This window comes from Accipiter gentilis, chromosome 4, assembly GCF_929443795.1.
Source record: "Accipiter gentilis chromosome 4, bAccGen1.1, whole genome shotgun sequence".
In the NCBI taxonomy this organism is placed as follows: domain Eukaryota; kingdom Metazoa; phylum Chordata; class Aves; order Accipitriformes; family Accipitridae; genus Astur; species Astur gentilis.
Genome location: NC_064883.1, coordinates 22,133,352 through 22,148,751, shown reverse-complemented (window position 1 = coordinate 22,148,751; position 15,400 = coordinate 22,133,352). Strand labels below are relative to the sequence as shown.

Below are 15,400 nucleotides of genomic sequence, written 5' to 3'. Positions count from 1 at the left end.
ATATGGAACCATATGGACCCTTGGTCTGGTCAGTTATGATCGTTTCTGTGGCATGGGTTTTGTGATGCAAATTTTTAAAAAAAGTATCTGAGACTGGTGCTTTTGGAACCAAAGATTCCAGTGCAGCTGTTTGAGTGCTGTAAATGAAAGAAAGAAAAAATATTTTTGTGGAGGGATAGGTGTAAGGGCTTGAAGCAAACACTACCTGGGGAAGAAAATCAGTTTAAAGATGTAGTGTTTTTCATAGATAAAATCTGGTGTATTTTGTCCAAGGAATTAAAGTAGCAAAGAACAAAAAGAATCTGAGTTTGCTTTATGTATGCTAAGATGATAGGGCAGTATGTGCACACAGTTTGCCATTGAAAGTGTAGCAAATACACTTTCGAACAACTGCTGTGACCTTACTGCACCTTTTTAGAATGTGCATCACCATGGTATGTGATTACTATTAAATGGAACATGCAGTATGTGAAGAATGAACCCGTCAAAACAGTTGACAGTGGCATTGATGTTCATGTATTTTTAGAAGTTAGAGATATTACATATATCATGAAATATGACTAAGAAATTTTGATCACTTCTGAGACTGTAGGAAGCAGTGTTGGAGACTGATTGCAGAAGCTCAAGAAAACACATCTTTGCACAAGGAGACAGAATACAGAAAAGATCTGGCATAGTGCCTCATGATAATTGTCGATATGTTCTGATTTTTAGTATTTTGTTGTTAGTATCAGTTGAATTCAAAGCTCATTTTAAAATGAATTTTCACATCTAAACCTTTAACTTCACTCTGCTTCATTCTTCAAAGATTTCTGTAGGTGCCTACAAAGTACTTTAGGGACCAATTTTTCATATACTAAAGACAACAGAATTACAGCCAGACTGCCTTCTGAATGTACCTTTTAAAAACCTGCAGCTTTCCTCAGAATTGCAGATTTCCTCAAAAATGCAATGACAGATGCATTTCTAGGCACTTCTTGTATTCATTCTTGCAAAAAGACTTTTTACCTCCCTGAGAGTTATTTTCCAAGACATAAGTAGGCAACACAAAACTTGTGTATAATAACATGATACTGGATCTGGTGAAGAGCGAACTCAAGTGATGAGAGTTGCTATCTTAATAAGCTCTTTTTAATTCCAGTTCATTACAGTTGTCTGGTATCTGCAATGAGGAAGCAACATGCTTAGGAATGCATACATTTTAGGAACTGAATTTTCAGTATGTTTCATATCAGCTGTAATGTTACGTTCATTATTAAAAGTTCTACTTACATTCATGGCCACCCTGTAAATAAAGCGATCTGAAGCCTTTTCAGTTGAAGAAGATGAGAATAAGTTAAATTTTGTCTGTAACAGTGTAATGATGAAGTTGTATGAAATCTTGAGCTTACCTTTCTTTCAGATACTTGACATCCTTTTTGGAATGCTAAGAAACCACACATTTGTAGAAACATAGGCCTGTTGATCCATCTTTTCCTTCATTGATTAGAAGAACATCTGTATTTTTCTTAGTGTTTTTTTTGGTCAGAAATCATGTTGAAATTGAGGCTGTCATGCTTCAAAGTGAAATGGGTCATAAGTCATTTGTTTGTTGTAGTTGGTAAAATAAGTCAGATGTTTTTAATTCTTCTGCCCCTTCTCTTGAGGAATTGGAGAAAATTCAGTGATAAGTATTTCCATCTTTAGGAGACTTAACAGACACCCAATTATAAGCCAATACAGTTGTCTAAGCAAAGTTGAAGGAACCAGTGAATGTTTATATAAGAATTCTTGTTTTGAAGGAATTTTACTGTAAATAACAGTCTTTTTTTTTTTTTTTCCAGTTTGTTCTGTCACCTCTCTAAATACCTACACTATCAAAGGTAGTAGCCAAACTGGAGACTGATAAATCCTTCTTATGACCAACTTGCCTTTTGTAACAAATTACTCAATTCGAGCAAGAATGACACCTACCTGCATAGTATTAAATTAAATTATAATGGTGATTAGCTATTTAAGGTTATGGTCTACACTTAGAACTAAGGGAAGTTAGGCTTTTTCCAACAGTTAGAATTTTTTGGTTTTTTATAACTGTGTAAGGTAAATTTGCCCCCACATATTTTCCATATGTCAGTTTTACAGTATAACTGAAAGACTGTTCCACCTGATTTGGTTTTTTCCTCTTATTGACTCTCTTACCCATTTGCAAAGTGTACTTCTGAAAAGATGGTTAATATGAAGTCTACAAAGTCGGCGATTTTTTGGAAATGTTAATGAAATTCTATACCTCAACCCTAACCACTACGTAAAGAAATCTTACATTAGGTGCTATTAGTAATTAGAAAAGTATATTAAGCCATGATATTTTAAAAAGCCATCAATTGTTATCCTTCAGAAGTTATTAACCTTAGTTATATTATATGATTGTAATTAATTTCATCACAAACTGAAAATGGTTTTTGTTTATGGAGTATTAAAAAAACCCATCAAAACAACTGAAATTCATTTTCCCAAATTGCCCTAGTTGCTAATTTTAGCGAAGTTTCATGTAGTCAGTTGTGACATAACTAGAAAACTGAGGAAAGGCTAAGAACATTGCATAAGACAAGCAGTGTGGGAGGTCCAAGTATTAATTTTTGTGAAGGAATCAGATGTCCAAAATGTAACAGAAAAGGGGGGGGGGGTAAAAGAAAGCATGAGCTAAAATTGTGAATCCATTCCACATACTTCTGCATGGTTCTACTACCAAATCAAAGCACTTTTTTTTAGTCAGAAGTCTGCTTGCCTTTCTGTAAAAGGTTATATTCTTTTCATGCATTAAGGTATCTTCTACATTTTTCAGTGATTGAACAGTATGTATTGATTTATGCTGAGCATGGATTTGCTAATTATAAAGGGAAATCTGTGTGATACTGGCATTAACATTATAAGCAGTTACACATCATATATTATTACTGCTGTTTTGGAGGTAAAATTTCAGGTCTTCCAAGGTCTAAGGAACATTAAAAGGGATACAGTGATTTCATAAATTTAATCCTGACCTCTGGTGGCTATTGCTGTGAATCAGTGCCTTAATTCAGTCATGGAAGTTGGTTTTTCTTGTGTTTCTCTGGAAGAAGATTCCTTTGTCTTAAGCATATGTATTTACTGATGCAATATAAATGATATGTTTATTTTTAGCCAATAGACTACAAATTATATTTTCCTTTTTATTAGTAAATACTGTTTCCGTGAATTATTTTGAAAATACAAGCAAGGAACAAAAATCAGAGAGAACGTCCTTTGAGGGACTTCCATAACTGTCTCTTGTTTCATATATTTCGTTCACCAAAACAGTTGCTCCTGGGTAGCTAATGTACTGTAAAATTTAATTTTTTCTTACTTTGTGGTTATTTATTTATGCAGTTGTCTTCAGAGCTCTTGTTACTCCCTGCTTCCATTATCTTAAAATGCTCTGTGGTTTGATTATTTCTTTAAATGTTCAATTGTTTGCTGGGGTATGTAACTGAGCACATCATAAGGTATTAAGGCATAAGGACGTGTCAGTGTTAAAGGTGAACTGCAAAGCTTTAAAAGAAGAAATTATAAGGATGTACATCAATAGTATTTATGGGCTTGCAGAAGATCTCTGTGCAGGTAAACTGCTGGGGCCATGAGGCAAAACACAGAAGTCCAGTAGGCCTTGTGTAGACATCTGTTAACGCTGAAGTTCGTATCTGGACTACAGCCTTCATATATTGCAGATGAGTGAGAAATTAATCTTAAACTAAGATATTTTGAAGCTAATAACTCAGCCCCAACTGTCTGTCTGCTCTGACTCAGCAGAATTTCTGTCATGCGGGAAGTTGCCACGCTGCTCATGAGGCCCCCATCAGTGTAGGACCTAGCTGCTTTTTCCATAGATTACAGGGCAGTTTGCTATCTTGTCATGTTTCAGCTTGCACTTTACCAGAAGGCATAAGGCATTTGAAAGGAAGAGGTATCAGATGAGAAACAGCACGGGCTACCGTGTTGTTGTGGTTCACTTCTGTGCTGTCTAAGAGCTAGGCTCCTGTGAAATGAGGAAGGATTTCTGAGGCTCCAGACAGTTGTTCTGAATGTGTGTAGCAAAATCCCTTTTATAAGTAAAAGGTCTTTTGTAGAAATTTCAGTTGCTAGGGAGTCTGGAACGTCTAATGAGATAAGGCTTTTATGTCTTTCCATAAAGCATCTAAGAGTCTTTGATTGTTACACACAGAAATGATTCACAGGAAGAGAAGCATGTCCACTGTGGTAGCTTACAAGGATTATACACTACATCTTTATCAATTAGGCCTAAATAAAATGGAAGTTAAAAGAAGTATTCCATAGTAGAGTTTCTATTAAACTGCTAGTGTTATTAATCTGGGACATGTGCCAAAATCTGAATAAAGAAATTGGTGCCAGGCACTGTGTAGGCACTTGTATGTCTGAATACAGAGCGAACATCTGGCAATACACAAATGATGTGCAATGTCTCTATGAGTTGCCTGGACTGCTGTTTGCTGCAATTTTCTTTATTCCTCCTAAAATAAGGTGGTAATCTCACTGTGGTATCTTTTTCACTGAGGAAGTCAGGAGTTGAAAGGGCACTGTGTCAGCTCTGCAAATTCTTGTCTAATGCAGGTTTATTCATTCTCTTAATTCAAACTCAATGACTATTGATCCCATTTATAACAGTGTTCTTATTGATTTTCTCAGGCATGACAGTCCTTTGTAAATAAGCCCTGATATAGACTATGGCAGATGTCTGAGCAGTATACCTTTTTTTTAATGTAGATGTAGTATTTGGGTCTGAAATGCTATGATGCCTTTCCATCTCTAATACCATTATTTTTGTTTTAGGCTCTGATATAATAAACAGCTCTAAGGGGAAACACAGCTGTTCTTGCTTGCTTATTTTAAAAGATTGATCTGCTGTTTTAAGAGCCTGCCTGTCAGTTTTATGGTTACTCACAAGTACCCAGCATGTTCTTTTCATTTGGATTTTTTTTTTAAACCTGTAACTGCTACTTTGGCTTGTGCTTGCCTTTTGGAGATTCGTTGTTACAGGTTTGCACAGTCTGTAGAACCAAAATTCTCATAGAAGCTGAAAGGGGTTGCGGTGTTGGGTGAGTGAAAGAGGATTATTTTCAAATGTCTTATGTTAAATGTAAAATTTCTGGTCTATTTCAATTTTAAGAAATTCCTTCAAACTGAGGATGAGTCTATGATACTGCCTTTAATCGACTATCGAGAGACTGGTGACTTTCAGAAAGAGTAAATCTTGGGGTGTATAAATATTGTTTAGAAAGCAAAACTATGTTTAGTATTATATAGAAATATTAAATGTATAATATGAAATGCAGCAGCACTGCATTTTAAGCATTTAAAATATAAAGCTTTGCATTGATCTTTAAATCTGAATTCCTTTGTTTTCTGTACATGTTTAAATTCATAATATAGTTTTTGTTTTTAGACCGTAGTATCTCTTTTTGCAGTTTTGGGCGATTTACCTGTTACCTATGGTTACTGTGATGCAATTTACTATATATAAAGCTATTTTGTGTTTCAAATGAAATAAGTTTTTATAGCATAAAAATTCCCGTAGATCTGCAGGAAACACCACATAAGATTCAAATGAATGGAAAATAGAAATCAAGCCTTATTTCAAATAATAATGTATTTAGAAATTGTCTTTATACAGGTAAATGGTTGCAGTTTTGTGACAAGAACAGCTATACCTGCAGACTTAATCAGGGTACAGTATTGCAAATTGAATTGTAATACTAATGGTGAATACTAAAAACCTCAAACAATTTGTTTTGAACAAAAACTATGTTGCTGACTAATACTTTATTTTGCATGCTGTGCTCTGCATCTGCATTTATAAATATAGTGTTATATATATAGTGTTATATATTAATATAGTGTGTCATTAAACTTGAAATGCAGAACAATTTACTACTTCTATTAAGGCTAAGATTATAAAGCAGAACTTGAAGAAATGCTTTATGTCAGTGCTTTTGAGGTGTGAATTATACTAACAAAGGAGGTTACCATGGCAATAAGATCTTCGATGCTGTATTGTATGTTAATGTTCTAAGCTGGCATTTGATACAGAATTTGATATTTGAGTTTACTTACTGTGATAAAGCATAAAAAAATGGCATGTTAAGGAACTTGGATTGATTTAGGAAGAAGAATTTGGAGTTGGAGAGATTTGTTCTGAGCATGGAATGCAGCACTCTCACACGCAGCTAGAGGTGATGGAGAATGAATTGGCTGGGAAACAACAAGAGATTGAAGAGCTAAACAGAGAGCTAGAAGAAATGAGGGCAGCATATGGTACAGAAGGATTGCAACAGGTATAATTACCTTATGTTGCTTTCTACTTGCTACTTGGTTACATGCAAAAATGCAGAGAGTCACCTGAAAGAGTTCACACTTGATGGCAGCTGTTCAGAATGCAGTCAGCGTGTGATACAGAATTACACGTAATTTCTTTCAATCACATACCATGCGCTCTATTTCTTTGAATGGCATTTTCATTGTGTGTCCTTTTTCTCTGTATTTTGTGACTAAAATTCCAGTCTTCTTTGCAGTGACTTCAAATCAGGAATGGAAAGACAATTTTCTTCAAGAAAAGCCTTAATTCTTCTCTAGTTGTGCAAAGACTGCATTTCTTTAATACCTTCCTGTTCCTCCAAGATCAAAAACCCTCAGGTTTCACTTCCTAAGGAATGATATAACTGAGTTGATCCTTGAACTAAAAAGGTATTTGTATGTCAGACTTCCCAGTCTGCAATACAAGGCAACTATGTCAGAATGTTTTAATAAACATCTAATAAATTGGGATTACAGGGAAGTATTTCTTATTTTAGAAATACCATTAAAATTTGAAGTTGGCTTTTAAAGTAAAGAATATTCTTCCAGTTTAAGCAAGTGGTGCAATGCACTGAAGTCAGTGCTTTGTCGTGCTTGATGTCTTATCTCTCTCTTTTAATTTGGATCCAGGTCACATCATTGTGTTCTTCTATTTGTTGCAAAGTAGAATACAAAAATTGTTCCAATATTCAGTCATTCTCACCTTCATTGTTATTGTACAGTTATAATTTTTTCTGCTTTCATTTGTATTTTATCTATGAAAATGGATGTCATGTTTTCCACCATACTAGAGTGATCTTTAGGTGGTTGCCCTGGAGGAGGTGGTTTATCATTCCTTTGTCCATTGATGAATCTCTGTGTTGCATTTTAAGTCAAACTTAGCTTCTAATTACTATGTTTTGTATCTGTTGTGCTAAACATAATAGTCATAATTACAGCATAATAAAGAACATAAGCATAATTTTAGTTTCTCACAATTGTGACTACTGTTAGTTTTTTCTGAAAAACCTGAAAGTGAAAATGTTTGCATTTTAAAAATGGCTATGATTACTATTTTTAAAACAAATTAAAAATATATTAAAACAAAACAGGCTGTGGTACAATAATATTTTAATAGTTGCAGCATATTTTCGTATGGTAGTGGTACAGTGCGTAATATCTCAGTTGAGAAATACATATGGTTTATTTTTCAGAAGAAACAAAAGAATTGTAAAAGGGGAGTGCAGCAGATATGTTGTATGCTTTAGTTCTGCCTGTTTGTTAAAGAAAAATATTGAATTTAAAAAGTTGAAAACTACCATATAACAGATAAATTTACTTCTTCAATTTTATTGAACAGATGCAAAAGGAAAGATATGACACACTGAAGTGTCTGATCTGTTCCTAATTTTCTCTATTATAACAAACATCTAGTATTTCCACTAGGTCTGTGCTTTTAAAGTAGGAGTTCACTGCAGTGTTCTGAAAAGAACCTTAAAAGAATTTCCTCAAATGCTTTGCATAGTTTGGCTTGTTTAAGAGACTTTTGTTTTTTATATCCCACTGAATAACGTCCCTATCCTCTAAATCAGTAAACTTTTTCTGGAAGCATTATAATTTTAACTTCAAGACTCAGCATATAACCTGGAGAAGCTTCTTTTTGGGAGCACCGTAAACAAAACAGTTACAGAAGGTGACTGATGGTTTAAGAAATGTGCAATATGCAGAGGTGAAGCTTCCACTAGCCTTAAATGAGTTCAAACTGACAAAGTAACTTTAAAGTGAGTAACACATCCATTTATATAATTGCACATGAAAATAGTCCCATATTGTAGACTTTCTGACTGCCTGAGTGTAATCCTACAAAAAAAATGAAACACTTGCAAAGGATTTTTTTCTGTACATTTATAATTTCTTCTTCATTAGAAATTACAAAAGATTCATCTATAAAATACACTATCAGTTTTGCAGCTTAAGCTGATTTTCTAATGTAGTTACAAATAATTTCTCTGGGTTCACAATGTAGGATACTGCATGCTGTCTATTATATGCTGTTAGTACAATGAATGCAATTTATTGCACTTTCAGTGAGAGATGATATAACTTGCATTTATTGTGGGAAAAGTGTGTAGACATGAGTAGTTGTACAAAATTGCTGAAACACTCTAAGTAGATACTCTGGCTTCCTTTATGATGGTTTGTTTATGTGGCCATGCTTTTTAGTTTAAAAGCAAGTTATATATTTAACTAATTAACGTTCTTAAAGGTTCAGATTTTGTTCTTTGATAAATACATTTTATGGAGAGGTCATATATTGTTAAATGAAGGGGGGGGGGGGGGGGGGGGGAAGACTGTCTGAACTATTTACAAATAGAGTTAGCGAAAACATAAATGCTCCAGTAGGTCTATGTGACATCTTTTAATTGGAGAAGTTAGGGATGATGTATTCCTACTTAACTAGAATAAGCTAGTAATTTTTTTGTCTGTGGCTTTGAAGTGCACTAATAGTTTAAATTTTTTCTTTTGTAGCTGCAAGAATTTGAAGCTGCTATCAAAAAAAGAGATGACATTATCACTCAACTCACTACTAACCTACAGCAGGCACGGAAGGAAAAGGATGAAACTATGAGGGAGTTCTTAGAGCTTACTGAACAAAGTCAAAAACTGCAAATTCAGTTTCAGCATGTAAGTTACAGTGCTACCAATATTTGGGTTTGAAAATTGGTGTCTCTTTGGAGGCTCCATAAATGGCTACTTCCTGCAGAAACACAGAAATTTTTGTGCATTTTTGAAGAATTGGTCTCAGTATAGATCAGCAGTCACTTTACCCATCCTACAGTTGTCATTACAGTACGTGGTTTATTATACTAATTCACTATAAAATAATAAAGATTAGTCTGTTTTCTTTCCTAGTATGTGGTAATAGCTTCTGATAAATACTGGATGATGGCAGTTATCTTAGGGAAGAACACTTGTGTAATTAGTTATCAGAGCTTTGGGCAGAAATCCAACCTGTTCTCTTTGAAGTCAAAACAACCAGCCATCAGCTTTGGTGGGCCACCATTTCATGCTCCAGTCCTTCCTGTATTTTTGGGTAAAACCTGCCTCTCTTTAAGCTTCAGAGAAGCATTTGTTCTAAAAAGCACTGGTGATTGAGGTGCCATGGATGCTCTGTTAATCTGCATGACTACAGTTTACAGTGTTGCAATTGAATATTGTAGTATTCTGTGCTGTTGTGCTGTTGTGCTGTTGTGCTTTGTGCTGTTTAAGCACTTAATACAGTTTTTTTGAGCTTCAAGGGGATTATATTCTGAAGCCTGAGTTTTTAGTATTAAAAATTTGGGGGGGGGGACAGTAATTACAACTAGTTCATTTTACTACTTAGAAATGTTTCTGAGACAGTGTTGTCTTGTGCTAGCTCACCGTAAAACAATATTAAATAATTTTATTGGTTGGCTATTGCAAAAGAATAAGGATATTTCAGTTCCTCCTGAAAGAACTTATAAAATTTTGCGATAGTCTTTGGGCTTGTGATGTGGAAGAAGAAAGTAAAGATAACTCTGTACATAGTGCAGGCTGTTTCTGAAAAACTTGATGTATTTTAGGTTTTATCTTTTTTAACATTCAAGTTGCAGGCAAGTGAAGCCCTAAGGAACACCAGCCATAGTTGCACAGCTGCTGATTTATTGCAAGCAAAGCAACAGATACTTTCACATCAGCAACAGCTAGAAGAACAAGAAAGTCTGCTGAAGAATTATCAAAAAAAGAATGAAGAATTTGAAGTGCAAATTACATGTCTTCAAGACAAAATCATAATGTATGAAATGGTATGTTCCTTACTAAGAAAGATCTGTTTTCTAATCTCTTTTTTTTCTTTCCAGGATTTGGTAGCTCCTTTGAAATATAAACGCCAAAGCACAGATTATGAGTGTGCTGCATATAATGCATACAAAGATTTTAAGTTTTTAAGACTGCTTCTCTTAACTAACACATAATATGTGTATAATTTCAAGCTGAAATTTTTATGTCAGTATTAAGTATCATATTTTAAAAAATTGCAGAAATATTTACAGCAAGTGATGAAATTACACTGTATATTAGAATGCCTTCATTAGACGACATTATTTTGTCAGGAAAAAAATGAAAAATAACCTGCTTGAACAATCTGTTCTGTCTTAAAGAAAGAATGAACTCTTTTCTTCATGTACTTTTTTAAATTATCCTTCATGGAAGACATCTTAAAAATACCTAAAAAAATTAAATGTCATTTAAAGTGACAACAGACAAAGCTTTCAGTAGATTGTACCGAATATTTTTTTTTGAAGTATCAGAGCACAACTGGAAAAAATGGAAGCGATTTTTTTTTTTTTTTTTTTTTTTTTTTTTTTTGGCCTTTTTTCTTTTTTTTGGTGGGGCAGGGGCTGGGGATTGTCACTTATTCCAAAGGTACAGAAAACCTCCAAATGACGTAAAAAAAAAAATTTATATTTATTTTTTATAAATGATCACTAGCCTTGTAAAGAAAGGCATTGTGTTTAAATAGCTAAGTGTTCTTATATGTTCAGATAATGAACTAAAAATGCGAACATGGTTTTGCTCTTTTTTTTTTTTTTTTTTAAAGGAAAAACACAAGAATGAGGGAGAAGACTTGACTAAACATGAAAAAGAAGCATTAGTTGAAGAACTAGAAGCAAAACTTGGAGAAGAAGAAAAAAAATCATTTCAGCTTACGGAAAAATTATCAGATGTCAGTAAATTACTTGAAGAATTGAAAGAACAGATTTCACTAAAGAACCAGGAGATAAGTAATATGAGAGTTGAACTTACAACCTACAAACAGAAAGAAAGACAATGTTCTGATGAAATAAAACAATTAATGGGAACTGTGGAAGAACTGCAGAAACGATGTTATAAAGACAGCCAGTCCGAAGCTGACATTGTGCAAAGAATGGAATTAGAAACACAAAGGAGACTGGCACAACTTCAGGCTGAATTAGATGAAATGCACGGCCAGCAGATTGTACAAATGAAGCAAGAATTAATTAAGCAACATGCAATGGAAATAGAACAGCGTCTTTTGCAACAAAAAGTAGAATTGGAGAAAACTTCAAGTCTATGTTTGAATGAGAATGTTAATAAAGATCAAATGCATTTAATGAATATTAAAATTAATGAATTGAATGTGAAATTGCAAGATGCTGACAATGAAAGGAAGAAAATAAAGCAAGAATTGTCACAACAGATGGAAGTTATTTCGGCAGAGAAGTCTCTTCAACAAACTAAAATTGAAGATCTTTTCCAAGAACTGAATTTTTCAAGAGAGCAGGTTCAAAGAGCCAAACAAACTATAGTGGATATGGAATGTAGATTAAATGAAGCTGAAAAATACCAGTTTGTGATTGAAGATTTAAAAACTCAGCTGGCTTCTGCCTCTGAATTTAGGAAGGAATTGGAATTAAAACATGAGGCAGAAGTCACAAATTACAAAATAAAACTTGAAATGCTAGAAAGGGAGAAAGATGCGGTTTTGGACAGGATGGCAGAATCTCAAGAAGCAGAATTGGAGAGACTGAGAACAAAGCTTCTGTTTAGTCATGAAGAGGAACTTTCCAGACTTAAAGAAGACTTACAAAAAGAGCACACAGTGAACATGGAAAGCCTTAAAGATAACTTGAATATGCACCATAAACAGCAGTTAGATGAGGTACAAAATGAAATGAGTCAAAAGATAGAAGCCATGCAATATGAAAAGGATAACTTAATCACAAAGCAAAATCAGTTGATATTAGAGATTTCAAACCTAAAAGATTTACAGCAGTCTATTGTAAATTCTAAATCTGAAGAAATGACACTTCAAATCCATGAGCTGCAGAATGAGATTGAAGTGCTTAGGCAAGAGGAAAAAGAAAAAGGTACCCTTGAACAAGAAATGCAAGAGCTGCAGCTTAAAACTGAGTTGATGCAGGAACGAATGAGGGAGAGGGAAGATAGCCTTCAAAAAAAATGTTCAGAACTTGAAACACAAAATAACCTTCTTAAGGGGGAAAACAAAACTCTGGAAGAGAAATTAAAAAGTATGTTGGTAAGCTCTGAAGAAAATGTCATTTTTAACAACAGTAGTAGCTCTAAGTCAGAAATTTTGGACTTGCAAAAAAGAATAGAAAAGCTGATTACTGAAAATGAGCAACTTAAAAATCAAAACAGTCAACTCCAAGAGAATACTGAAAGGCAGAAGAGTGCCTTTTTATTTACTGAGAAAAAACTTGAAGCTAATTATAAAGAGCTGCAGAAAGAATGTGCAAGTCTTCTGAAGGCAAAAACTGAGATAGAAGAGAACAAGAATAAGCAGGAAGCTGAATATAAAAGCAAACTCAAAGCTTTGAATGAAAAACTTCACCACTTACAAAGCAGTAGACCTGTTTTATTTAAAACTAAAACTTCTGGTTTTGAAGGGAGTAAAGAAATCAAGGTGTTCAAGGCAGACGCATTTGAGGTTGGAGAAGTTGTTGAGAAAGGTGCAACAGAACTTATGGAAAAGCTTGAAGTTACCCAGCGTGAGAAACTGGAATTATCCCTGAGACTTTCCAATCTCTCTGAACAGTTGAAGTCAAGGCATAGTGAAATTTGTCATTTAAATGAAAAAGTTAAATCCTTAAAAGATGAGAAAGAACAAGTTCTAGCAAAATGTAAAGAACTAGAAGTCATAATTAGTCATACTCAGAGAGGAAATAGTAGTAGTGATGACCCTAAGACAAAATGTTCTAAAGCTCCAAAGACTGCTGCTCCAGCATCTGAAAATAGAAATAAAACCCCTGGTCCAAGGAATAAAGTTGATGAAGGAGTAAATGGAAGAGGAAATCTAGTTTTGGGTAAAGATATCAGTCATGAGGTAACAAAAAGAAAGGAGGTTCAGCAAATGTTGAAACAGGAACAGCAGTCTTTTGTAGAACATTTGCATGGGATGACAGACAGGCTGACTGATGAAACATCGTTAATAGCCATTACACAGAGTGAAAATAATATTCTTCAGCAGCAAGTGGATGCCTTAAAAACAGAACGGGTATGTTACATGACTCAGTGTAGAAAATAGTTTACCTGTGAAAATTTGTAGGAGCTTGCACTTGGAAATTTGCATCATATTTTTCTTATTAGATGCTTTGAAGTACAGGTGAATGGTGGTATGTGTGTGGCAGTGTGGCCAATGGTTGAAGGTGGTTACATGAATGACCAGAATGATAGCCATAGTCAATGTGTATGAGGATGCTATTTTGCACTGAAAGAAATGCTCTTCCCTTACATTTAATTAAATCAGCAACAACAAAAGATAAGGAGAAGATGTCTAGAGTACTTCACACTTGGATATAGCATTTAACTTACTTAATTGAGGTGAAAACTTATTCAGGACAAAATTTTTTAATCTGATTAGCTTTTCAGTTCTCTAAGTACTCATTCAAACTCATTCTTCTTCAGTAATCTTTTATCAAACTTGTAAAAAACTAATCTTTCATTATCAAAATTATTCTTTATATGTGGTTACCACTTCTTAAGAAATGTGTCTGGATGTGAGCGTGAGAAATGTGTGAAGATACAGAAGTTATGCATATCGTGATTAACCAATCTCTATGTTTTGCTGAAGAAATTTTGCTTGTATTTTTTGGTATTGTAAATGAATTGCAGGTGGTATGGGAAGGATTGGTATTTGCGAATAAAAATAGCCAAGTATTGAATTACCAGTATTTAATTAGGTGCTGGCATCATAAATCTGGCTTTAAATTTATATATCGTGATGAAGTTGAATAGCATGCTGCAAGAAGTATTTCTGTAGAAATAGATGTTAGTCAGTCTTGTACTAATTTTTTAGATTGATTTTTTTCATGTTCTGAAAATCCACCTAACAGTGAACTAATACCACTACTGCCTAATTTTATGTTGTGTTGCAGTTTGTTCATTTCCTAAGAAATAAAATCACAAGCAAAGCCACATTGGAAACAGTTGTGAGATTATAGAAAAGAGCTACAGCTGTAAAATATATATATTTTTTTTTATGAGGATGTGGTAAGGGTCTTGCAATTTCCTGCCATAGAACTAAAAAATCATTGTGGTCCAGAGGTGTCTAAAAACCTTTTCAAACTTGAACTCTAAATAGCACATTATTGGAATATCCTATTGCTTTAGCAATAACATCCCCAAAAGTGTAGACTAGAACTACAAGCCTTGGAAATCAGAATTTTTAAGGTCTGCTAATAATAAAGTCTTTTTTCCTGTATTTGGAGTGAACTTTCTTAACCTATTCTGTTGGTAGTGATATTGCTTTCACTTCATCGGGGTAAAATTTGTTGGGTTTTTATTGCTGCAAAATAGGAATTGAAGCATATTGAGTTTTGTTGATTTTAGTTTGATTTTTAAGTTGAAGAAGCATCATACTATTTTTTTTACAGTTCAATTTTCCAAACTATGTATGTTTAAATTTACCTAATGCATACCATATCTGCAGCATTCCATTCAACATACTATTAATTTCAAAAATTCACAAAGACGGGACCTTTTTGTTTTCTTGTTTCTCACTCTTTGTAAAATGTGTCTTTTTATTCAAAGACTGATTTACAGCTACAGATGGAAGCACAGCGCATTTGCCTATCCCTGGTTTATTCAGCTCATGTAGACCAGGTTCGTGAGTACTTGAAAGCAGAAAAAGAGAGTGCACTTCGCAGTCTTAAAGAGGAGCTTGTACGTAGTCATCTACAAGACATGAATGATCTTAAAAAAATGCATCAGCTGGAGCTCCAGACCTTGAAAATTCAAAAAGCAGGTAACTTGACCAAAATTACAGGAGTGAAGCTCTTGATATGAAAAACAGGGACTTTAAAAGAAAACAAGCACAAGAGTTTGTGCATGTAGCTGTCCAATAAATTGGTTTTATAGAACATTTTGAAGTGTTTTTGTACCAAGTTGTTTACCCATTACAAGTCTATTACTTATGGTACTTAAAAAAAAAAAAAAGTAATAGTAGTGTAAAAAAAAAAAAAAAAAGAAAGGAGGAATAGGAAGTGTTACAATT

At 34.0% G+C, this 15,400-nt stretch overlaps 1 protein-coding gene across 10 annotated transcripts in view; it reads left to right on the top strand.

The window, feature by feature from the left end:
- Positions 1–15,400, top strand: part of AKAP9 (A-kinase anchoring protein 9) — a 123,590-nt gene that overhangs the window by 37,364 nt on the left and 70,826 nt on the right. For 5 of the 10 annotated variants that reach the window (XM_049797984.1, XM_049797980.1, XM_049797982.1 and 2 more), the window contains 6 exons: positions 5,684–5,737; positions 6,174–6,344; positions 8,872–9,027; positions 9,972–10,169; positions 10,964–13,402; positions 14,938–15,151. In XM_049797984.1, the coding sequence (XP_049653941.1) occupies positions 5,684–5,737; positions 6,174–6,344; positions 8,872–9,027; positions 9,972–10,169; positions 10,964–13,402; positions 14,938–15,151 (3,232 nt within the window). Of the gene's footprint in view, positions 1–5,683; positions 5,738–5,768; positions 6,345–6,584; positions 6,754–8,871; positions 9,028–9,971; positions 10,170–10,963; positions 13,403–14,937; positions 15,152–15,400 lie in introns of those variants that run through there. The other 5 variants (XM_049797986.1, XM_049797985.1, XM_049797983.1 and 2 more) reach the window with 4 other exon arrangements.